This window comes from Mytilus californianus, unplaced genomic scaffold, assembly GCF_021869535.1.
Source record: "Mytilus californianus isolate M0D057914Y unplaced genomic scaffold, xbMytCali1.0.p SCAF_8, whole genome shotgun sequence".
Lineage (NCBI taxonomy): Eukaryota > Metazoa > Mollusca > Bivalvia > Mytilida > Mytilidae > Mytilus > Mytilus californianus.
Window position 1 is genome coordinate 108,727,723 of NW_026262734.1, and position 27,473 is coordinate 108,755,195.

The window sequence follows — 27,473 nt, forward strand, 5'->3', positions numbered from 1 at the left end:
TAAAAAAATATCTACAACAATGAACAATAGGCTAGATCATAAATAGATAGAAAAGGTATTTGAGAAACTAAGCATTTATTTTGTGTTGTCATGACATTTCAGATATACATATATTCATTTCACCTGTATTTAATAATTGCATTTCAATATTTGCCGACATTAATTGGATTCAACAAGGTACAATAAACAACTTTTTGGCAACATAATACCCAGACATTTAAAATTAAGATATTTAAAATCATCAATAAATATCCTTACCAAACCTAAACTTTGACCATTATTTAGAAGGTTTGACCTTAACATACTTTTTATAACTAGCATTTTGCCAGAAAATCCTAAATTTTGACACTTACTTTCCACAAACAAACAGAAAATCGTCAAATTAATTTCTATATTAATGCGCCAATGATTTTTAATACCAGAATATTCATTAGTATATATTTCCAAAGTCTTTGACTAAAGAAATTTGATGTAAATTATAAATTTCCTTTTCCAAATTGTTTACATTTTATTTAACTAGTCGTGAAAATGTATTAAAGTCCATTTTCAATTTCACAGAATTTACAAGGTATTTTCAAATAGCACCATGGGATTAGGAACAACACTTTTTCCCTTAAATTAAAGCATAACAATTATAATGCTTTTCTTAATCAAATCTATTTTGACACCATCATTTACACATACATGTAATATCAACATAAGTTCACTATCTACAGATATTAAAATATGAAACAAATGAGTTGCCTTGCTTATAGAAGTGCTTCCTTTTTACTGCTGATGTGGATGATATGCTGGAAATCAGACATTTCTTTAAGCATTTATTATTGCAATTGGTAAACAGGGGAAAAAACATGAGATAATCAATAATAATTTCAGGTAATGTTGCAAAACAAATAATGCTTTCAAAATTTAAAATGTGACCTTTTTTTTTAGCGAAATCTACCCCAACTATTATTGCAATAATTAAAACATGTAAGAATTTCTGAATTTACAATTATAATACATATAAATATGATATACATGTTATATAAATATAAAATGTCAGTTCTTAAATTCATTATTTAAATTCATTCAATTCATTCAGACATAAAATTCATGAAAATTTTTGATTCCTTTAGAAGGATATGATTTCTTTTACCGGTACAACAACCATATTTAATTTTAATACACTCTATAGATATTTGATACATATATTTGACAATGACCGTTCTATTGTAAATGTTGTTATTTAAAATCATACCAAGAGATTATTTCATTCCATACAAAAAATATACATTTCAATTAGCAAAACAGTATTCGTGTGCTTGAATAAAATTGAGAATGGAAATGGGGAATGTGTCAAAGAGACAACAACCCGACCATAGAGCAGACAACAGCCGAAGGCCACCAATGGGTCTTCAATGCAGAGAGAAACTCCCGCACCCGGAGGCGTCCTTCAGCTGGCCCCTAAACAAATATGTATACTAGTTCAGTGATAATGGACGAATGTATTTAACTGAAATAGTGAAGATAATTTAAATAGTCAACCAAGAAAGTCCATGGTTGCATGCATGTCAATGGAACCCCAAATATCTGTTTTGGTAGTATTAAAACCATTATTTTTTTTCGTGAAAGAGAATATATTCAAATTTTTTTGAAATTGTTTTGGTATCAGTAATTGCTTACTTAGTAAACATGAATATGTGTCCATATGACATGGTGCCCTGCTAACAGTTATACATTTCAATGTTCATTGAAGCAGGAAATCTAGGTCAAAACTAATTTGGCATATATTTAGAAAAGTTCTCGTCATAATGAACATGTGCATCTTTTTCCAGTAGATGTAGCCATGACTTCATGGTAAACAACCTTATACTAAACTTGATCCTGATACATGACGGATGCACAGACAATAAAACAATATTTGGCTGAAACATTTGATCCTTCATTGTTTTAAAAATTATATTTAGGTCAACTTGACTATAATTTTAACATACATTCCTTCAAGCACATTTTAAGAATCAAAGCTTTTGACATGTTACAGCTTCATAAAATATTACAAATCTGAAGATTTCTTGCATTCATATATCGAACTTAATAAGATCTTTATTTCCTTTCATAAACAAAGTCACTTACAAAAGTATAATTTGCTTTTAACCATTTTAATACTGAAAATTCAGAAATTATTGCATACATTTGTTATTGTGATTTTTGAAGAATGGACAAAATGAAAGATTAATTATTGCGATTTTGGAAATATCTGCATACAGATATATATATATCAGATATCAGAATGCACTTCCTTATTACTGCAATACTCCCCAATTCACATTATTTTCTGAATTTACAGTAACAAAATGGTATTCAGGGGAGTGGTATTTTGACCAAGTTTAATATCCTGATTATAGGAAATCTTATATTGAAATATTATATGAAACTAAAGCCAGAAACTGCTTGTTTAAATTAATGTACATAAAAATGTCTGGTGTTACGAAGATATAACTAATGCCCGTAATAATCCAAAGAACAATGTACAGGCAAGTAACAATAATAAATACTGTCCTGGTCCAACACCTAACCACACATTTAAAAACACAAACAATATAGCTAAATATAACATTGTTGAATAACTTGCTAAAAATCTTAATCTGAGTTTTGGTCTTTGTAATTCTTCTAAATTTTTGCCAGATATTGGAGAACTTGGTTTTTTATCTCTTGGTAAGGCAGGTGCAAAATACACTTGAGCTAATCTGCCAATCAAATCTCTTCTTTCATACACTGTTTGGATCTCATTTGAAAACTGGAAAAAAAAAAGATTATACTTTCATTTTCTTTAAATCGAGATAATAAATTATAATAACTTAATTGAAAGCTAACATTTAGAAATGATGTTTGTCAAAATAAACAAAACATGCAATAAAACCTACAAATCACTATAATTTGTATCTAAGTAGTAAATTTCAAGGCTGCAGAAGTTATTATAAAACAATTGAATCTAGTTGGAAATGCTCTAGTTACTGTCTTTTTTATGTTTTGTTTTTGTTTACACAGAAATTTAACAGTATGTCAGAAATTTGGTTGCCTATTTTGAATTCATTCACAATGTGACTTGACAAGCTCTTTTTTAGCTGGCCCTTGTCTAAGACTCTTCTTCTGTTTAGAGCTTGTCCTATAGTTTGGGCATTTGTCTAATGTTGAAGACTATGAGGTGAACACCTGGTGTCTATTTTTTATAATCTTGTATTTGTGAATTCTGTCTCAATGAGATTTCTCCAAGCTTTTATTTTCATTCAAAGTAATCAGCTTTTCATCAAGTTGAACTTAAAATTATGACAATTGGATAAATGCAATAAGTTTCTTTTTAAAACTCAACCTTATGAAAATTCTTAAAAACAACATACCATATTCATTGTTGTATAAGTCTCCTTAAGAATTGATTATAAGTAACAGGGCTTTTTTTTAAAGAGAAACAACATATTTTGTGGACTTGTTGTCTTTTTTGCCTTGGCATTGTCAGTTTCTTTTCAACTTATGTGTTTTGAATGTCCCCTTAGCATCATACGCCATTTTTAAAAAAACCTGAGTATTATAATATGTGAAGCATTATTACCTGTGTATTTATATAAGAACAAAACTGATGAAGCAGTCTAACTGTAGTAGCATTTTCAAAGCTTCTGATTGGCTGAAGATCAGGGTCACCAGAGTACATCACTTCAAATCTTTTCATTTTGTTTATAACCTATAGATAAAATGATAACATATACATTATAGTTAAATTTTTCTCCATTGCGATCCCTGTGTATATATATAACAAAATTCAAAAATTATTGCACACAATTATTGTTGCTATTTTTGAAAAACAAACAAAACCCGCGATTAATTTTCATACAGATATATAATAATGCGATACTCCCCCAGTCTCATTATTTGCATTACCAAAAACTTTGCAATAATATCTAAATTTACATGTACAGTACACTGAAATATGCATCAAAGCAATTAAAACAAGAGTGCACATGCTGAAATGTCTCGCTGTTTTACTTATCATAGAATTCATGTTGAAAGTCTGTAATATGAAAGTTTTACTACAAGTATCAAATAAACTTAACATTATCAATGACCTATGAAAATGAGGTCAAGGTCATATCAACCCTGCTAGACAGACATGTGCACCTTGCAATCATCCATACACTAAATATAATTTACCTAACACTTATAATTTCTGAGAAATAGACCAAGATCACAAAAACTTAACTCTTAATACGAAAATGAGGTCAAGGCTCAGATGACACCTGCCTGTTGGACATGTGCACCTTACAATCATTTCATTTACCAAATATAGTAGAGCTATTGCTTATAGTATCTGAGATATGGACTTGACCACAAAAACTTAACCTTGTTCACTGATCCATGAAATGTGGTTGAGGTCAAGTGAAAACTCTCTGACAGGCATGAGGACCTTGCAAGGTACACACATACCAAATATATTTATCATTTTACTCATAATAACAGAGAAATTGACATTACCAAAAATCTTAACTTTTCAAGTAGTCACTGAACCATGAAAATGAGTTCAAGGGCAATGGACATATGACAGACAGAAACTTCATAGCACAAGGCTTCTATATATATACAAAGTATGAAGCGTCCAGGTCTTCTACCATTTGAAATATTATGCTTTTAAGTAATTAGATAATGCTGCCGCCACTGCCAGATCATATCTTAATTTTATTTTGGTTATTTGGTGTTGAAGGCAGATTTCTTTTTTTGACGCGTGAAAAACATTGACTACCTAATTGCAAGTGGACATATCATTGGAAACATTGATTACTTGGTTACTCAACATGCGCTGACAGACTAGCAACTCCAGAAATAGATTCTGTGTTTGAAAACTAAAAAAAAAAAAAATTTTATTACTTGTTATATTTGTTACTCGCTTTTAAATTCTGTCAAAACCCCTACGACAAAATGAAACTTTCCATATATTTACATGTACTAAAATTGAATCATTGTATACCAGACAACAGTAATATTCACTTGTTATTGCTGTCAGTGTAAAAGTTTAATGTTTGACTGCCAAAAACTAAGTCCATTTTATCAGCAAAATATGGAAATTTAAAAAGAAAATCAAACTTTTTTCTTCTGATACTATTTCCGTTTTTCAAAAAACTTCTGTCCAAGTTTTAAAAGAACATACACACATTACAACTCAAAACTGTTGAGCTGCTGATCAAATATGAAGTCTTTCTGTTCAATAGTATTGGAGAAATGAGTGACGAAATTTTAAATTCATTCAAAATATTGAAATGGTCAAAGTATCAGCAAACAGGAAGCACATATTTGACAGATCAGAAAAGTGCTCATACCTTACAACTCATCACTCGCAAGCTACTGACCAAATAAGAAGTCATTCTTTTTGGTAGTTTCTGAGAGAAAAGTGTGACAAAGTTAATTGTTGGACTGATGGATGGACAGACTAACAAGGTGTGATAGTCCATGTGAAATTCACAAAATGTTCATACTTAATTCAAATGAACAAAAGTTATCTGTGTAAAAGCTGCAGCTTTGCCAGTGTAGATCAAAGTAACAAACTGTTAATACAGTGATATGTCTCGCCTGTGTGACATAATAAAAAAATGTTGACTTTGTGATTGCGTAAAATAACGCACCAACCTTATTAACACTCGAAACAGCACACCCACCTAATTACAAACTTAAAAGAATTGTTGACATCATTAAGACCTAAGTGTGTGGCAGGGGAGACAAATATGAACAATAATTACCTGATATCTTCCAATATCTGTTAAGGATACTCCATTACATGTTTCTGTCATATCTGGACATGTGTTATCTAAATCTGTATTGTATGATATGTTTCCATAGTAACTACTATCTTGTACAGTGTTTGTGGTTATATATTTTGTCTCTGGTAACTAAAATTGCAGAAGTAGTATAAATATATAGAAAATAATGACTTTCATTTGGTTTCTACCATCATGACCATGTCTGTTCAATAAACTGTCTAATTCTCAACTTCTGTCTGAGATTTCTGATCATAGAATTCAACTGTTATATACAATGAAATACTTCAAAATGACTCTATGCAGATGCACACAAATTTGCTTATAGCCAATAATAACTTCTGAAAAAAGCATATTGAACATAATTCAATATTTTATTTATTTTCTTTGCTATTTTCAGATTGTGCACGTAAATTTACTTAGATTATCTTAAGGATGTATTCTTCTGACGTTTCAGTCTTGTTGAAATCTCATTTGGGAATTATTTTCAAAACATGTGATACAAGTGGAAAATATCAATGAATTTAAAAAATATTACAGTCAAACTAAACTTGGTAAAAAAATTGTGTACTTACATTAAGTAGTTTTTGAGTATTAAAATTTTCGAATTTTATAACCAATCAGGTCAGTCTCATCAGTCAAATTGTTGAGAAAATGGATGAGAGTACAAAGAAATAATTTTACCAAAAATATGTACATCCCATATCAATTTTTCTTTTCAAAATTCTTAGATTTGTATTTTTTCAATCAATTATAACAAAGAAGTTGAAATAATATGCTTTTTGTTCTAAAAAAAAGGAAAAATCCCAAATTTCCAAAATTGACAGCATGGTCAATTTGACACCAAAAAGCAACAAAATTTTATAAAACTTTCTAATATTAATAATATTAATATGTGATAAGGTTAAAATGTCAACCATGAAAAAATTAGACACACATGAAATTTCCCAATAACTATATATAAAAGTGTATTTACGTCATAAATAAAGCAAAGATTCTTAATACAGTCATCCAGGAATTTATGTAGTTTCTTGACATCATTTGGAGTGAGATCGCCAACGGCGACAGAATTATCATCAAACAAACCAGAAAAAAATCCTGCAAGACCAGATCTGACTGGTTTACTGCCCTGCTGATACTGGATCTGTGTTTTAACTTGTTGTAACTGTTGTAATACTTGTTTTACCTAAAAAAAAAAAAAACAGGTATATAGTGACTTAGACAATAATACCCCTCCCCATGCATGTTCAGATTAAACTTGACTAATGTCTTCATCTAATGCAATATCTGTTGATTTTAAAAATGACAATGTATAATGTATAATGGTGCAAGAATATAACATTCGTTTCCTTTTCCTGTTCTGGTATTTCAAGATATGATTTGGCTGAAATGTACTAAAAATTAACAATTGAGGTTAGCTTACTCCATAATTTAAAATCATCTAACCATAAGTTATCAAGAGATTTCTCGAATTACCAGACACGCAGAAATGAAAGACCTACCATTTCTAACTCAGGATGAGGGTACTTCAAAATAGGATGGTTATGTCGGTGGTTTTTTTTCAGTCATAATTAGAAATTCGAATTAATTGCATGATTCTTACAAAAATCACAAAACTAACAATCAACGAAGTTAGTCAGCACTTCTTCATTGACATCAATTATCATAAATATGCTCATATAATTATATATCAAATGTTTACAGAACTTAGATTTTTTAGAAATACTAAGGCTTTTCTACCCCAGGAATAGATTACCGGTACCTTAGCTGTATTTTGGTCCTGGATGCTCTTCACCTTTATACTTTATTTGACCTTTTTAACTTTTTTTATTCAACTGTCACTGATGAGACTTGTGTAGATGAAACACACGTCTGGCATATAACATTTTAATCCTGGTATCAAAGATGAGTTTATCCACATATACAGTCATAAAAAAAACCTTGACCTCAGATTAATACAGAATATGATCTAAGTTTGAAAATGATGACAAGTAAGCTCTACATTAGTCTAAAATATTAAAGTTAGCGTTCTATATAATACATACTGAATAAAGAGTCTTCTCTCCAAACATGAGAGTATACTGAAATCCTGGCTTTTCTAAGTCTGATATCTGTGAATGGAACATCAGACTGGACTCAGGTGACAGATAACTCCCTCCCAAGTCACGTGTCATGTGACCAGATGATCTGTATATAGATGTACACATTTCCTGTTCAGCTGTAAATTAGAACAATAATATATGTGTTGTCGTGCCAATCATTACCTAAAGCGTAATTTTTAAGTATCAGGAAACATGAAATAGGTGTCTGACAGATCGCTACAGCGCATAGGTAAACAAGAATGTGTCCATAGTACACTGATGCCCACTCACACTATCATTTTCTATGTTTAGTGGACCGTGAAATTGGGGTCAAAACTCTAATTTGGCATTACAATTAGAAACATGTGTACTAAGTTCCAAGTTGATTGGACTTCAAATTCATCAAAAACTACCTTGACCAAAAAATTTAACCTGAAGCGGGACAGACGGACGAACGAACGAACGGACGCACAGACCTTAAAACATAATGCCCCTCTACTATCGTAGGTGGGGCATAAAAATATTTCTGTCAAGCTACTGACCAAATAAGGAGTCTTTTACAAATATTTTGTCAGCACTGGCTATCCAACTGCTTTATTGATCTTGGAAATACAAATGTATGTAAATGGCAGGCCAGTCTTGGACATTTCAATGTCTTTTTTTTACTATCAAATAATTCACAACAGACAGGCACTGTTTGAATTGTCAACTAAAATTTTGATTTCTTTCTGTGCATATCTTACCTTGTCTTAACATGCTGTCTAAATTTTCTAACCTGAAAACCTAAAAAAAAAAAATTCTCTTTAATTTATAAGTCATTTATAGCATAAAACTACCGTAAATGCCACAAAGTTATAGTAATGTGCAGGATGTAGTATAAAAATAAATAACATAAAGCAATTGAAGAATATGAATATGATTATAAATTTCAAATTCAGATTTTTTTGGATTATCTTACTATTGTTATTGTTGAACACTAGACAAACATGTAAAAACTCATTGTGATTTCAGGAAAAGTGGCATACAAATAATGCTTTCAAAATCTAAAATGGGAGTTTTAATTTTTGAAAAACATTTTGTATCACAATTTTTCGCATCAATAAATCATCGCAAAAATCTCAGATAAAATAAAAATGTATCTGATATTTCAGGTTATCCTTAATATACATAAAACATTTACTCCCTAATCTAACTATCATCATCCCTCCTCCTCCTCGTCTATTGGTGTCACTGTTGTCCTCAGATTTAATACTAAACTTTAGGATCACTTTGCTGTTAAAAAAAATGTGTTGCTTAGAATCTTAGATATGAAAGGATTGATTAATTAATTGTAGGTGTTTGATGCCACTTTCAGCACTCTTTGCTCTTTACCAGTTAATGTTGGAGGAAACCAGAATGAAAGGAGAGAATCATTAACCTTTGGCAGAAAATCTGGCAATCCTAGACAATTAAGAGTTAAACGCAAACACACACTAGTGATCACTGTACCACTTATCCACCTAGGCCCCCATCATAAAAGAAAACACTATACTTACTTTGGCCACTCTATACAACATGTGACTGTTTGCTAGGTTCATCAGATCCATTCTCTTTACTCTGTTGAAGAATTCTTGTAGGAGAACAGAATAAAACAAAAGGTTGTCTTCTATGAATGTAAACCTGGAATTACAGTAAATATTATCTATACCTTTCTAGTGCGTTCAAAATACAACTACTTTGTGTCCCGAAGTCCTTCATAGTCTATTTCATCTTACTATCTTGAAGTTTTTTTTATATTTACATAAAATATATGTATTAATAAACAAATGATGTAAGAACAATCATAAATTATGTTACAGCACATTTGGAAGCTGTTACTCAAACAATTTCAATGTGTGCTCCTCTTTTTAATTGCAAATACAATTTTCAAACTTAAAATGCAGCCGCACTTAATGCCTTTTAATTAAAAAACTGGTAAATATTTGTACACTAAGGTATGACTTTTAAATATTTTTTAAATCATACCATTTTTCTTCCACCAGTTTGGTATCTCCTTCGCTGTCTCTACGTGTTGATGGTAATTTACTTGTGTATCTCCATGGCTGTATGTAGGTTAGCCAGGTCTCTAGAACCTATTGAATGATATGGTACACATGGATGAAGTGGATAACATTCCAGAAACTAATGTAATGGTTTCTTTTTGTCTATGTTTAACACATTTGCTTGTATTTTAGTTTGTGTTGGGAAACCAAATTAACTATTTCCTAGCAATAATGCATATTTTAAGTACCGTTGACTAGTTGATACATTTTACTTTGTTTTATTACAACATTTACAAAACAATCCCCAAAAACAAATATCTGCAGGCTGGAATAAGGAACTTGTAACAATCAATGCTGGCTTTCTGAGTATGTGTTAAATCTTACCATTCTAAATGAATTGTCTAAGGGCCATCTGTCAAAACTGTGTCTGAGGAAGGCATACATACTCTTCTGTAACATATTTGGTATAATTGACCTGGGAAAATAATACACACAACAAGTTCAAACAAAAATAATATTAAAAAAATTCTGTTAAATTTGAAATTATCTTATGTGAAACAAGAATATATGTCCATATGACACCATGTCCTTAAGGATGTACTTAGGTGACGTTTAGGAATTTTTGTCAAATGTTCTGACTCCTTGGTTTTTTTTGTACAATACAGGGTAAAATATTTTGCCCCATAACACCCATTTTTCTTCCCATATAAGACTTCAATAGCTCATAAAAGGTCAAAATTTAAGCAGATTCTAGATTTCCTTTATTTCGATTTGAGACCCAAATAATACTAATGCAAATACAAGGTAAAAGTCCGAGTCAGCCTTTTCCCACCATTTTTTAAAATTAAATATCTCGAAAAGGAACTCCATAACCTATCAATATTTTTAGTTTATTTTGTGCCTTAACTAATGCTCTTCTGACTTATAGTATCAATTTTAAATTCTAGATTTTTTTAATGTCACCTAAGTACATCCTTAAGAGCCTAAAATAGAATCATCAAAATGGTACAAGGTTAACTTTGCCTGGTGGAATATCAACCGAATGTTTTAAGACAATTATAACAGACCATACTTAAATTTTATGGACAGTACAATTTCTGTTATGTGCCATTCATACATATTTGTAAGTGAACATTTTTCACTGTTTATTATACAAATTAATAATTTATGCTTTATAAAAGTAAATGGAAATACAAAAATTGTGCTCAAGTTATTTAAGATCAAGGTTTTAATATCACAATTTTTATAAGAAAGATTTTAATTTGACTAAAAATCAGTTTAAAACAAAGCTTGTTGAACATTTCCATAATGTTCAATATATCAGCTTTCAAATTTGTTTTGGGCACTAGTACTGTAATATTTAGTACCTTTTGAACTCATCCAGTGGAGACATGGGGTGTGTCTGGTACGGTGAAGGGATGATATCCTGTGATGCTGTGTTCACAAAATGGTGTACATGTTTTATCATCATCCTAACAAGTCTGACATGCTCCAAACTTGGCATGAAGTGTTCCTGAAATTTTAAGTATACAGTCACATAACCAGTTTCACAAAACTTCCCCCCCCCCCATCTGACATCCTTAGTAAGTACTAGCTGGGGACAGCCTCATCTAGTCCTAACAAAGGCCAACAGAGCAATCTTGGACTATGCATCAATCTGACATTATAAAACATGCCATTTGTTTTAAATTCATACATAGCACAAATTGCAGGTAAGAATATTATTATCATGTACACCACTCGCATATGTTATGAATTTGACAGAAATGACATACTCCTAAAATCGAGAAGCATTCTGTTAGCTTATTGTTTATAAATAATCTGTAACAGGCATTGAGGCTAAGTGAATACTGAAAGGAAAATCTTTTAAAAACATTTTGTATATATTTACTTCATTACATTTTTTATTTTCAAAAAAATATGATTTATATAATTGTTTGTACATGCACAAGATACTTTCTTCATAAATTGATTTTAAAGAAATTAGTATGTATATAATATCATCACTTTATTTTAAAAAACAATAAAAATCATTGAATATAAAAGCATTTCATTAATTTACAAAGCATGACATTATCCTAAGTAAATAATCTTAAATCAGGAATCACATATTTATTCATGAAAGCATCCTCATGGGAGAGTTCTGTTTATTGGGGGACACTGCATTCCTATTGTGGAAGGGGTGAGCAGCTGAGACATGCAGTACCCCACCCTTTTCATAGACATTTTGAATATTAAAAAATTTCACAATCTGATCATATATTATGTGTATTACAAAGCTTGAAAAGAGTACAATTCAAGCAAGTCATTCCTACCAATCGTTACATAGTAAGTGGCCTCCAATTTTGAAATGATTGGACAAAACTTTCACAGAGGATACCAGGAGCATGCTTGAGGTTTGCTATCATGAATGGATATGTATGATCTCAAAATCAAAATAAAATATTTTGTATATTACCACTATTTATGTGCATATCTTCTAATTACCTTAATCACCAAATATATTTGATTTAAACATGCAAAGTGCAATAATTGCTTATAAAAATATATAAAGTGTGTTATAAGCTATCAGTTGGTGATCCCCACTACAACACGGTATGGGAAATTTCAGTTTTTTTTTGTGGAGGGGTATCCTATTTTCCCTGAAATTATTTTAAGTACAGAAAAAATCTGTTTAAAGTAATGAAAGTAGCTGAAATTTGGAGTTTCTTGAGTCCAATATATTCAAAAATAATTAGCAAATGTCATGGATCTTAATGTTTGTCAAAAAAGGAAGAAAGATAAGTGGAAAATAATGAGCAGATGACAAACATAATTATAAAATATGAAAACAAGCTTTCTTTATAACTATCCCCCCCCCCCCAAAAAAAAAAAATGTAAGACATTTATCAATTAAAAATTTAAAATTCAATTTAAATTCAACCTTAGAACTAAATTTCCACCTTAAAAAAAACCAACAACAATCTATAAAACATAAATATCTCACATATATATTCAAGCATTTCACATCTAACAATCTTCTTGATCAACATAATCAATAATAATAAATAAGCAACGACAATGGTAAATAACTGTGCTAAGAAAAGCTGTATATATACATGCTTTACTTACAGTTAAATGACTAAATATATACTGATGGCTCATATACTGAAATACATGTACCTGATTAAATACATAATGAACAAGTGGACGAAGTTTCAAGATTATGTGACCATGGGAAACTAATGTAAAACATAATTTTAACCCAATAAAGGAAGGCTCACAGACTGATGGACTGACAACAGACAAAATTATAGATGGACAGATACTTAGATCAGGAAACATGATACCTTCTGGCTATCATAGGTGAGGCATAAAAAAACATCACAAGTTAATTTGTTAAACATATTTTGTATTCAATTTTTACTGCAGTAGACCTAAAAATCTCTAAAAAAAAAAAGTAAAATAACAAAAAAATTGAACTCCAGGGAAAGTCCTTTATCAAATGGCAAAATCAAAAGCTCATACACATCAAACGAATGGAAAACAACTGTCATATTCCTGACTTGGTACAGTCATTTCCTTATGCAGAAAATGGTGGATTTAACCTGACATACCTTAAAAGTAAAAATAGATACTCAAATTAACTATTCCTACACATTCTTAAAGGAGGGGAAATTCTTCGTAATGGGAGGACCCAGCCTCTAACAGAAAATTTCTACTGTTTGATGAAATTTACAGGTCAATCATGGTTAACCATGACTAGACAATAACTAGGATTGATTTTCACCAAAAACAATAAAAATTTGTAAGGGGTTCTGTAGAACCTTGTGTCTCGTATACGATAGCTTTTGTCAGTGTAAAAGTGTAATGATGACTTAAAAAGTGAGTCCATTTGTCAATAAAATACAGAATTTAAAAAAAAAATCAAACTTTTTCTTTAGATGCCATTTCTCAGTCTTGAAGATTAGCTTCTGTCCAAGTTTCATAACAATCCATGAAGGTTTACAAACTTATCATGTCAAAAAAATTTAATCCCAGACTGTCTGTAAATGTAAACTGAAAAACTATGTCCATCTATCAGAAAAATACGGAAAATAAAAATACATTTTCAAAACATTACATCAGACATTATCTCTTATTCATAAATAAATGGGGAATGTGTCCATGGGACACAGATGATGCCCCCGCTTGCATACCATATAAAGTTATAAAGGGACATAACCGAAGAATGGTAAAAGTGACATTACCCAAATTTGTTATTGATCTGAGTTTTGTAGTAATAAGTGTTGTGTATATGTTTCATAACATTTGGTTGAGGCAAACTGGTTAGAGAACGGAAATGAAAAATTCAGCAATTCTTCCTTTTGCAAAGGGCATAACTCTAGAATGGTTAAAGTGACACCACCAAAATTCAAACTTGATCTGTATTTTGTGGTAATAAGCATTGTGTATTAGTTTCACAACATTTGGTTGAGGCTAACTTAAGTTAGAGAATGGAAACAAAAAATTCAGCAATTTTTCCTTTTGTAATGGGGCATAACTCTAGAACAGTTGAAGTGAGACCACCAAAATTCAAACTTGATCTGTGTTTTGTAGTAATAAGCATTGTGTATAAGTTTCATAACATTTGGTTGAGACAAACTAAAGTAAGAGAACGGAAACAAAAAATTCAGCAACTTTTCCATTTGTAAAGGGGCATAACTCTAGAATGGTTAAAGTGAAGCCACCAAAATTCAATCTTGATCTGTGTTTTGTGGTAATAAGCATTGTGTTAAAGTTTCATAACATTTGGTTGAGGCAAACTAAAGTGAAAGAACAGAAACGAAAAATTCAGCAATTTTTCCATTTGTAAAGGGGCATAACTCTAGAACAGTTAAAGTGACGCCACCAAAATTCAATCTTGATCTGTGTTTTGATCTGTGTTTGGTAGTAATAAGCATTTTGTATAAGTTTCATAACATTTGGTTGAGGCAAACTAAAGTTAAAAATGGTAACCAACTTGCAGACGTACGGACGGACGTACAGACGGACAAGGGTAAAACTTAATGTCCCCTCCGCTACGGCGGGGGCATTAAAAGCTTCTGCCAAAGTTTCATAAAATTCTATGAAGGTTTGACAAAGTCTTTGATGTGTAACAAACTTTAACCCCAGACTGCATCTACTTAGTAACTGTAAAAAAAAACTAAGTCCATTTATCATTAAATTATGGAAAAATAAAAATAAATATTTTCAGAATTTTGCTCTGGATACTGTATTTTAGTCATTAACAAGCTTCTGTCCAAATTTCATAAAATTCCATGAAGGTTTGACAAAGTTATTGAAGACAGAAAAACTTTAACCTCAGACTGAATCTGAATGATAACTGTAAAAAAAAACTAAAAATTAAGTCCATTTATCAGTAAAATACGGAAAAATGAAAATAAATATTTTTCAAAATTTTGCTCTGGATATTGTATTTTGGTCATAAACAAGCTTCTGTCCAAATTTCATAATATCCATGAAGGTTTGACAAAGTTATTGATCTCAAAAAAAACTTTAACCACAGACTGAACCTAAATGTTGATGCTACCGACAGAATCTAGGATCGCTATGTCTCACTTTCGCAAAATTTATTTCGCAGGATTGACAATAAAAGCAGAAATTTTCTGATATATTAATGATTAATTTCAACCGAGGTATATCAGCTCAATATAATAGCTAGTAGTAAACATATTTTAGGTGTTAGCTGCTATAAATCTTGAGAGATTGTTAAGGGAAAAGTTTTATTAACTTACACCTTTCTTCTTATAAACCTTGGAAGAAAAATCAATATAACAACCTAGCCCTTGAACTTGACATTAAACAAATTAAAGCTAGAAATCTTTGATAAAATGTATTATTCTTACAATCATGTGGTCTCTAGAATACATCTTAAAAAACTAGTTTTCCCACTTGATATCTTTCATCTTGTAGGTAGGTAGCTGTCTCATTGAGGTATACCCTATCTTTATTCCTCTTCATTTTCAAAGCAATCAAAAAGGGTCAATTAAAAAGTGCCTTTTGACTCAACAAACATTTCCCTCTGAAACAGCCCTCATATATTTTGAACAACCAAAATAAAAAGAAAAAAAAAACATTCATCCCACTTTTTTACAATCAACATGATCAAAGGTAGATAACTTTCCAATACCAAAATATGAAATAACAAGAATGTGTCCATAGTACATGGATGCCCCACTCGCACTATCATGTTCAGTGGACTATGAAAGTGGGGGTCAAAACTCTGATTTGGCATTAAAATTAGAAAGATCATATCATAGGGAAGATGTGTACTAAGTTTCAAGTTGATTGGACTTCAACTTCATCAAAAACTACCTTGACGAAAAACTTTAACCTGAAGAGGGACAGACGGACGAACGAACGGACGTACAGACCGAAAAATATAATGCCCCTCTACTATCGTAAGTGGGGCATAAAAATTATAAGGTAGATAATTCCTTCTATCAGAATATCAAAAGTATACAAATTATCATATAAAACTATTAAAGGTAGATAACTCTTCCTTCCATCCTACCTACCATGTGTGTAGGACTAATCATACTTCTGTCACTGTCTATGGCATTCTGATTCAACCAAAATTCTATAAATATCTGAAATATTTAACACAAACATGCTCATTACTAAAGTTAGAAATAACAATAAAATAATTGTATTAAAAGAGGAAAATTTCTACAACCTTGTTTAAATAAATCATTATAGATTTTTTCATCATCATTCTAACTAGCTCATAGTCAATCAAGTCCCATAAATTGTTGCATAATGTAAATTCATACATTAAATGCATGCACTCAGGATCCTGTAATTCAGTAGTACACAATAGCTGATGTCATCATATGTCTTGCTTTTTGTTTTTAGCATGCCATCAGTTTTCTGTTTTGATTTGTTTCACATTGTGTCAACCAGCTGGGGCTATTTTATAGTTTATTGTATGGTATGAATTTGCTCATTGTTAAAGTAGTTGTCTAATTGGTATTGTCTGTTACTGGTACATGTGGTACTAGTAATTAGAATAACAAGTTTACTGGAAATACTGACAGACATGTAATTTGAATACGTTCATTTTTGTAAAATCAAAGCTGATCATTTTGTGCTTTGAATATGTTGAAGGGAAGAAGGATGAAAATTATTACATTTAAGATTGATTGATTGTTGGTTGCTTAACGTCCAGTGGCAAATATTTCATGCATATTCAGGACGAGATTACATTTAAGAGTAGACCAGAACTCTATTTAAAGCAAACAGAGACATAGCATTTTATAAACCGGTACTACTTTTTTCACAGATGCTATGGCAGTGGATTTGATTAAACATAAAGCTCATGAATATTGTATTCTTTAAGTAAAATGACTTCTATGACTCTTTGTTTCTATATAGCTTGTAATATAGCTTTTACAATTACCTTCTGAACATTTTATAAATTTACCTGTAGCAATGTTTCTGACCTCCATACTTCAGCCTCACTCTGACCTAAAACTGATGAATTCTGGGAATGCTGTTTCTGTGATGCAATAAAACTAGCTTTTAATAATCCAAATGTTCTTGGACTTGTATTGGTTTTTCCTCCAGGACTGAAATATAACATACAGCATAAACATCTAAATATCATTTGATTGATTGATTGATGGCTGTTTAGCACCCAGCAGCATCTTATGTTTAATGCAGCACATTTACTATTTATGTTCTTTTCTGTCTTCAAATAAACAGTACATGTAGCTTTGCATGTGTAACCAAGGTGTCTTTAGCAAAATAAAAATACAATATGTTAATATGAAATAAAACAGGGAATTAAAGTAAAATGACCCTACTTAAATTTGTATTTGATCTGAGTTTTGTGGTAATAAGCATTGTGTATAAGTTTCATAACAATTGGTAGTGGCAAACTAAAGTAAGAGAACTGAAACGAAAAATTCAGCAATTTTTCCATTTGTAGAGGGGCATAACTCTAGAACAGCATAAGTGACGCCACCAAAATTCGAACTTGATCTGTGTTTTGTGGTTATAAGAATTGTGTACAAGTTTCATAACATTTGGTTGAGGCAAACTAAAGTTAGAGAATGGAAATGAAAAATTCAGCAATTTTTCCATTTGTAGAGGGGCATAACTCTAGAACGGTAAAAGTGACACCACCAAAATTAAAATTTTGATCTGTGTCTTGTGGTAATAAGCATTGTGTGTAAGTTTCATAACATTTGTTTGAGTCAAACTAAAGTTAGAGAACGGAAACCAATTTTGGGACGTTCTGAGGTACGTACGGACAAGGGTCAAACTTAATGCCCCCTCCACTACGGCGGGGGCATAAAAAAGAATTGTATTCTATGTGAAAGTTAAATTGAGTTCTTTTTGAAATACAAAGTACATTCTTTGAGAAATTATACACACCTGAGTGTGTATGGTTTTCTTTGTGACTGTGTGGGTAGAATGGGGTGGAGGACACATCAGTGGCAATGGGGGAAAGAAGGTGGTCAAGAATGGCAGTGTGGCTTTTGCTTTATTGCATGTATTTCAGTTTCAGGCTAAATAAGCATTGACAGAAGTTTGCACCTGTAATCAACATACTTTCTGTGATCCTGTTGATAATGTAACCTTTTTGAGGGGTCAGTGATGTAATACCATGATAAAAGTGAAAATGTGCCTTTTCTCAAAGTCCGCTCACTGTGGAAATAATAACATTGTGGCTTAAATGATGAATCAGTAATGGCTTATTTTGTCAATGTGCCTTATAGATAAGTCAGTGGTGTCTTACAATGGTAAAATGCTAATGAATCTTTATCAATGTTGAAGCAGTCTTGCAGTTGTAAAAGTAGCACTATGATATTTTAGAGGTCAGTGGCTATTACATGTGGAAAAAAGGGTCTTAGAGGTAAACTGTGCATAGATCTTCAGATGTTTTATTTACTTGTGCTGTTGGATTTCTGTAGGATTGATATCCACACAATCTTTTTATCTATATTTACGTCAGTTTAAGATTATCATAGCAGTATAGTGGTGTCAATGTGACTTAAGTGATGAGCCAATAGTAACATCTCTTACCTGTACATCTTTGAATGTATCACAGGGCTTCTGATTGGTGACTGTTGATGTGGAACAGGTGGTAGCGTGGATTTATTGAGTGGCAAGAAGTAATTGAGATAATCATCTAGTAAACATGGAAACAAGTTGTCTGTCAGGTTGTTCCAGGCTAAATTCTGCCAGTTTAACAAACAATGGGCAAAATGGAACATGTAATATTCAAATGCTGCTGTTAATATGTTAAGGCATACCTATGTACATGTTCGTTCAAATATTCCTTTCTTAAGGACTGTAAAAACATTTGTTTAAATCTCTTAACCATATGCAATGACAATAAGACCTGCAAAACTCCAATTGTGTTTTAACATTTTCAAAGGAAATTTACCTGAATAGAGCCAGTAGATTTTTTTTCAAAGTTGGCCTTTTAGAGAAGGGGCGGAAAAAAAAAGAGGAGATTATATATTAAACAATCGTAGTTTATTCCCAGTAGCCAGTAACCATCAGAAATTCACAGATGAGATCTTTCTTAAATATTTATTAACAGACACAGGGTTATTATAAAGACCAAGACTTCCAACACTCATTTTAACCATGTTTGTAAACTAATGAAAAGATGGCACTTGTCAACTCACTATTGCCATATTATTTGAAGATAGAAAAGATCTGTTACAATCAAACCTTTTCCCCATACTACATTCTATGGATTCATTTATTTTCGTGGATACCAATTTTTGTGGATTAAAGAAAATATTGTAGTTTCGTGTATATTTAATTTCATGGTTTTTGCCAAAGTCTGCATACAAAGCTAGTAAATTAGTAATTCGTTCAACATTTTAATTTCGTAGATCACCTTTACCCACAAAATCCACGAAAATTGGTATCTAACGTATAATATTAGTTACATAGTGTGCTAGTGACCTAATACGATATATATGGGGTGAAACCATATATATCGTATTAGGTCACTAGCACATTATGTAACTAATTTATCTTACCAACTATCTTAACTATTAACTATTAACTAGTATTTAGACTAGTGGCCTATCAAAGTGATCAAGTCTTCATTGCCATTATTATCAAGAACCTACTTCCATTGGTCTATACAAAAACAAATGCCAACAATAACAACTGTGTTTTATGAATTTATTTCAATCGTTCATCATCAATTTCTTCGTCTGTTGAAACCTTTAAGATTTTTCCTCAACACCATGTTATTTTTATAAAGGGACGTAACCCAGTCTACTAACCTAATATGGAATACACACGGTCTCCACATGGTTGCTTTTAACCAATCATATTCCTAGAAATGTATAGGAGGTAAGATAATAATGAATCCACAGTATCTGTATGTTATGAAATAATTAGTTAAAAGTAAAGGACATACACTACACAGAAAACAAGCATTCTGAGAGTATTGCATGGCAATACATAGTCCCCTACCGGGTAAAAATTCATTTTACTGGAACAAAATGCTAACTTGTTCTATAACTTGTCATGGTGTAAACACAAGAGTGCACACGCTGAAATGTCTCGCCTTCTTTACTAATCATTGATATTATGTTGATAGTCCTAAATATAAAGCTTTATTACAACTGTCACATAAACTTAACATTAACCAAGTAAACTAAACATTGACCAATGAACCATGAAAATGAGGTCAAGGTCAGATGAACCATGCTAGGCAGGCATGTACAGCTAACAATTCTTCCATACAACAAATATAGTTGACCTATTGCTTATAGTTTAAGAAAAACAGACGAAAACACAAAAACTTAACACTGAGCAAGGAACCTTGAAAATGAGGTCAAGGTCAAATAAAACCTGCGTAACTGACATATAGATCATAAAATATTTCCATACACCAAATATAGTTGAACTATTGCATATAGTATTAGAAAAAAAGACCAAAACTCAAAAACTTAACTTTGACCACTGAACCATGAAAATGAGGTCAAGGTAAGATGACACCTGCCAGCTAGACATGTACACCTTACAATCATTCCATACACCAAATATAGCTGACCTATTGCATGCAGTATTAGAAAGAAAGACCAAAGCTCAAAAACTTAACTTTGACCACTGAACCATGAAAATGAGGTCAAGGTCAGATGACACCTGCCAGCTAGACATGTACACCTTACAATCATTCCATACACCAAATATAGTAGACCTATTGCATACAGTATAAGAAAAACAGACCAAAACACAAAAACTTAACTATAACCACTGAACCATGAAAATGAGGTCAAGGTCAGATGATACCTGCCAGTTGGACATGTACACCTTACAGTCCTTCCATACACCGAATATACTAGACCTATTGCTTATAGTATCTGAGATATGGACTTGACCACGAAAACTTAACCTTGTTCACTGATCCATGAAATGAGGTCGAGGTCAAGTGAAAACTGTCTGACGGGCATGAGGACCTCGCAAGGTACGCACATACCAAATATAGTTATCCTATTACTTATAACAAGAGAGAATTTAACATTACAAAAAATCTGAACTTTTTTTTCAAGTAGTCACTGAACCATGAAAATGAGGTCAAGGACATTGGACATGTGACTGACGGAAACTTCGTAACATGAGGCATCCATATACAAAGTATGAAGCATCCAGGTCTTCCATCTTCTAAAATATAAAGCTTTTAAGAAGTTAGCTAACGCCGCCGCCGCCGTAGCCGCCGCCGGATCGCTATCCCTATGTCGAGCTTTCTGCGACAAAAGTCGCAGGCTCGACAAAAAAGTAAATATCATGTCAATATCTTCAAGCATGACTAAAAACAGTGTGGAAAACTGATTATATGAGTAAAAAAAACATTAGATATGATTAATAGTTCTCTAAAATTAGATATATGATGTAATACAGTGTATATCTATTTTCAAATTATAATCAAATATAATTAATAGTTACAAATATTTTTTCTTTCATTTGTCACAAACTAATATAGATTTGTAACTTATCTATAAAATGTCAACAACTTTCATCTACACAATGTAATGTATTGAAATATATATACATTAATAAAAATAGATTATTATCTAATTAAAGGATTTCTCTTCATAATTTTTTTTTTATATCTATAGCATTCAGAAAATTAGTTTATACTAAATAACAAACAAACCTGCCAAAAAATTCTTCAAATAATTTAACAAAGAATGTCTTTTAAAAAATGAGTTATATCCCTTTGTACAGAAATATGGTTTAACATAGTACTCTAACATTAGATATGGTTCAGAGTTATGATGGTCCATAACTCTGGACTAAATCATCAGACTGGAACAAAATTCGAACTTGATCTATAACTTGTCATGATAAAACTATATACCAAATATCAAATCAATATCTTCAAGAACGACGAAAGCTGATTTGCCGGACTGACGGATGGACAGACGGACGGAGTGCAAACCTAAAGTCCCCTTCGACTTCGTCGGTAGGGGACTAAAAAAAGATAAGACAAGAATGTATGATAAGAATTAGATTTGCACAGAAAGGTCAAGTACAGAAGAAGGGTTAAGTATAGAATGAATTGTATACATGTATATTTGTAGATTAAAATTCCAAATTCTTAGCTTAAGTTTGCAGTTAAATTACAGAACTTAAACAAAGAAAGAATAAAATTAGAATATCCACATCTAAATTATATAAAATGCATTTTTTAGTTCATCAACTTTACACTAGCTCTTATTTCTTTTTTGAATAAACAGCTAAAGGCATGCGACAAATAAAAAAATCCTATCAAATTACTGTAAGATGAAACATAATCTCTACTCCAAAGCATTTTAGACACAATACTGCTGATTAAGGATATTCGCTCCTCTTCTTTTTGAATTTTTGCCAGATATTCGGAATGCTCTAGTTTTATCCATGTAGTGCCATTAAAAAATTTTGCCCACTAACCCCTACTTTTTTCCCATAATTTGATTACATATAGTTTAAAATGCCATCTTTGAAAATCTTATAAAATCCTTGTTACTTTTTCATCGTTTTTGAAAGAAATCAGGTGCTAATGTGTAAATGTATGAAAAATCTAGAGAGAATTATTTCCCGCCAAATTTTCAGTGGCTTATATCTGGAAAACAAGCACACGGACCCTTAATTTTTTTCTGCTTTTTTAGTTCCTTTATTTATATACTACCATTTTATAAAAGTCTTTTAAAAAGCTTGTTATTTTGAAACAGAGAAGTGAACATCCTTAAAACAGTGCCTTTACTACATGTACTACCAATATACAGATCACTTTATATAAAGGATACACAGGAGTATAAGATGTGACCCATATCCCTGTGTCTGTAATTTATTTATGTAGAAATATGGTATGTTTCCTTCTTCTATAATCTGTCTTGATGGTCCCTGAAATCAGGAAATATTGAAATGAGATAGAACATAAACTGTTTATTTGCAATTTCAGTTCAATATTAAATTCACAGGAGATTCTCTTAGTAAAAACAAGTTGCAAGATTCCAAGAGGCAATCAATATCAAGAAGGGAAAAAAAGCAGATGACACAGTAATCAAATCAAAATAGACGAAAAAACAAACAACAGTACATAAAAGATTCAGCAACACCTACACTACCAAGAAATGCTGGTGAACTTGAAAACATAATGTTTCAACAAACCCATTTTACTACATGATGTTTATTAAATGCAGTGGTATCAACCCAGCATTAGTAAGTCAAATTCAAACTTTGTCATTTTGATGAATTTTAAGAGCTTTCTGGCTTTTCTGGATTAATGTTAATATGAGTGTCAATAACCAATGCAAGGTAACAGTCTCTTGTGATAAATAAACCTTCTGCCCTACTATAAAACTAACTGGTATATACGTAGAACGGTGAAAATTCATGCACACATCTGCCCTACTTACCGGTATATGATGAAGAGGAAATTCATACAACAGACTGACATCTGTCTGAAGATTATATACGAGAGTCAGCAATGGACCTTCTGAACCAAGGAATCTTCTGGCACATTCAAATTCTTGTAGGTTGTATCCCCGACTAATTGAGTGAAGCTGCCATCCCACTTCTGATCCATAACCAAATATATTGGATAATATTGATGGCAAGGCATTCTTTAATTCCTGAAATCAAAACCAAATCATAAAAAATCCAATGATCATGAAATCAACAACAAGGACAATACTGTAAACCAACTAATTTTTTTGAGCAATTTTCTTTTGCCACTTTTGTCAATAGATTTAAATTTTGAATATAAATCGTCACAAATATTTCAAACAAGTGAATTCTCTTATAAGAATACATTGATCAACAAAAGGTTTAAATTGCGAAAAATAAATTAAATTTTCTTGTCCTGAATATGCATGATATACATTTGATATATTGGCAACTAGATTTTTTATGTTTTTTATCAATTTTGTACTTACATTGTGTCATAGATCAAATTTATTCATTCAGTGTATGTTTACTTGTTTTTGTTAATATGTCTTTTGATTGAGTTAAGCCATTTCAATTGATATTTTATAGTGTGTCTTCCTATGTTGTGATGTTACACTATTATTTCAGGTTAGGGTGAAGGTTGGCACCTGTTAAAACGTTTAAACCCGCTGCATTTGTTTGCACCTGTCCTAAGTCAGGAACCTGTTGTTCAGTGGTTGATGTGGTTCATAAGTGTTTCTCATTTTCTATATAGATTAGACTGTTGGTTTTCCTGTTTGAATGGTTTTACACGTCATTTTTGGGGAACTTTATAGCTTGCTGTTTGGTGTGAGCCAAGGTTCCGTGTTGAAGGCTGTACTTTCACCTATAATAGTTTACTTTTACAAATTGTGACTTGGATGGAGAGTTGTCTCATTGGCACTCACACCACATCTTCTTATATCTATTGATGTTTTAAGCAAATAATAATCAATCAGTTCTTTTTACATAAATATATGTATACATATGTATATCAATGTATATATATATATCTAAAATGTGTGTACATCTTTTAGAGGCAAGGTTCTAACTATGAATTTTTGAAGGTGAGTCCAGGGACTCATTATTTTTGGCAATGGCACGTTCGAAAGTGAGAATTTTTTTTTATTGCTATACAATTTATTATCTAACTCTCCATTAGAAAACAGAGCAAGGAAATGGCTTCAAATCTAGATTATATTTTAATTTTTGCTATATAATGATAAAAGGTGTGCTCAGTCGATCAAATATTTAACGCATATTTGGTATGTTTGGTAGCCCAGCCAATATTTTTGATGGCCAGTGTTCATGGTGTAATATGATCAAGCAAAAAATGGGTAGAAATCGGTAGCCCAGTTCATGGGCTACTGTGCCCCAGAGAATTTCCATTCTGCATTAAAACATATAGCATATATAGTATACATGTACATTTTGCTTATCTTTTGACACAAATTAATACCTGTGTTCCTGCTGAATGTATAATGTTCTCTATCTCATTGCATCTCTGGAGTAAGGGTCTGGAATAGGCTAACTGTAGTCTAGACTATAACAGAAAATAATTTAGATTACACATTTATATGTGGATCAGTAATTAGCTAAAAGATTTGGAATACTGGGTAAGTGTTTTCTTGTACTTTGAGATCTGTTGTTATATCTATGTTTTTAAAATTTGTTCACTAGTCTAGTACATGTACATGTATGTAGACTTTGTGGGAATTTGAGTTTTATAACTTTGACTATGACATAATTTGTCTATTCTTTAGTGTTCTTCCCATGGCTTATAGTACCATTGACAGATCCATTGTACATGTTACCATAGTCATGATAGTGCTATATCTTTTTCATTGTTTTTACTGGCATGCTATATATCCTAGAAGATTTCATAATACAATGTAATATAATGCCATGAAGGTATTATAAATGTGGAAATCCAGCTATTTCAAATCCATGGTGCTGTTTGAAAATACCGGGAATAATACTGTTGTCGTGGTTGTTGAAGGTCATATCTTGAGCTTCAGATGTGAATTGTGGTACACATGGTACATGTAGATGTATTTTATTTTTGGGTTTCTTTCTTCATTTTCTTATTGATGACTTTTTTTCAGATTTTCAGATAAAAATTCAAATCAAAGATTCATCATGTTCTTGCTTTGCATTTAAAAAAACTTACATGTATGTGTAAATTTCCAATATTGTTTTATAAAAAACGATGGTTTACCTATTTCAACAATAACAATTTACCATGTTTACTGTATTAATTTATCGGCTGTCCCTTTAAAAAAAAAAAGGGGTCTATTTTATTCTTATAAAGGCACAGACACCTGCATTTCTATCAATAAATTAATTGAAAATAAGCAAAAAATTAATGCACTACATTGTACATTGTAGACGACTTTCGAATTTATGTACAATGATGTATGTTCCTGAACATTTCCTATTTCATAATGCTTATGTTATTATGTCACAGTAAGAACTGATTTTCAATGATGTCATGAGGTCAATTGGTGTCACACAGTCATAAAAAACAAATTATAATTGGTCTTTATACAATATTTATGTTGCTGGAAATTCAGGTGACTCAGTCAGTCAGGGGTGCTACTTAAACAAGTGATTTCATCATTACTTATTTCAGTGATTTGATAAATTCAGTTATCACTTATTTAAGTGATTTAAGTGTTTTCTTTGATCTTCAAATGCTAATTTCATTGATTTTCCATATTTTCACAATCTTTTCTATAATTTTCCTACATAAATCAATTATCCCTTTTTCTTTGTATATTAATATCACCAGTGCGCTTGGGCAGTAAGTTAGTGCGCTAAAGCTTTTAAAAGTACCCTTGGGAATTTTTCTGTAATCAAAAATTCATTAACTACTCTTACTATCAGACAAAGATCAACAATATTAGGTAACCTGGTTGGTTTTCTTTAGAGTTAGAATGATCTACTTCAAGGTTATGACCTGATCTACAAACTATTCCAGTTTTTGCATATTTTAAAAAAAACTGTAAAAGTGTCGGGCTTATCAAGCAAAAGACAATTTCTGCATATACATAGTTGTTTTTTCAATGGAATTGTTGTCTTTTTACCAATAAAAAAATCAAGCTTGTGGGAAAAATATCAAGAAAATGTTATAAACACTTATTAAAGTGATTACATTTTAACTTCTAAAATTACTTGTTTCAATGATTTTAAAAAGTCTGTGTGAAAATTTTTAATATTTCAAAGCCAAAATCACTCGATGGAGTGATTCTGAAATCACTTGTTTAAGTAGTACCCCTGACTGTCAGTGGTCACGAAAGGGGGGATTAAAAATTCTAAAGACATTTTATACAGGGATTCATTATTTTATAAAGACTGCATTTTCTAAATGGCCAACCCCCTCCTCATGTTTAAAATGATGTGAGTGGTCTGACTCATAGTCATATTAATTTAAATAAAGAGAACCCTATGTAAAATATCATCAAAACACAGAAAATAGAGATATGCAGGCCGAACAAAACAGACTGGGTCTCCTTTCAAAATTTCCCTTTAAAACTAACCAAGACAGAGTTGCCAGTAGTTGTCATTTCCATCAATTTTCAATTTTATGTTTTCTGTCTAGGTCAAGGGAGGTAATCAAAGGAAAATGCTAATTTAAGGAC

The 27,473-nt window shown here is 31.4% G+C and overlaps 1 protein-coding gene across 2 annotated transcripts; it reads right to left on the reverse strand.

Moving 5' to 3' along the window:
* Window positions 1–58: 58 nt before the first annotated feature.
* Window positions 59–27,442, reverse strand: LOC127712119 (sphingomyelin phosphodiesterase 4-like). Of its 2 annotated transcripts, XM_052218378.1 has the most exons (18): window positions 27,372–27,442; window positions 25,292–25,375; window positions 23,784–23,999; window positions 23,172–23,268; window positions 18,934–19,141; window positions 17,327–17,471; window positions 16,422–16,493; window positions 12,994–13,029; window positions 11,250–11,395; window positions 10,267–10,357; window positions 9,866–9,972; window positions 9,397–9,520; window positions 8,605–8,644; window positions 7,826–7,998; window positions 6,757–6,966; window positions 5,763–5,912; window positions 3,590–3,718; window positions 59–2,779 (listed from the first exon to the last, which is right to left on the reverse strand). In XM_052218378.1, the coding sequence occupies exons 1-18, from the start codon at window positions 27,402–27,404 to the stop codon at window positions 2,468–2,470; spliced, it is 2,373 nt and encodes a 790-aa protein (XP_052074338.1). In that variant the 5' UTR covers window positions 27,405–27,442; the 3' UTR covers window positions 59–2,467. The 2 variants fall into 2 exon arrangements, with proteins under 2 accessions (XP_052074338.1, XP_052074339.1); XM_052218379.1 differs by lacking the exon at window positions 12,994–13,029.
* Between the last annotated feature and the right edge of the window lie 31 nt (window positions 27,443–27,473).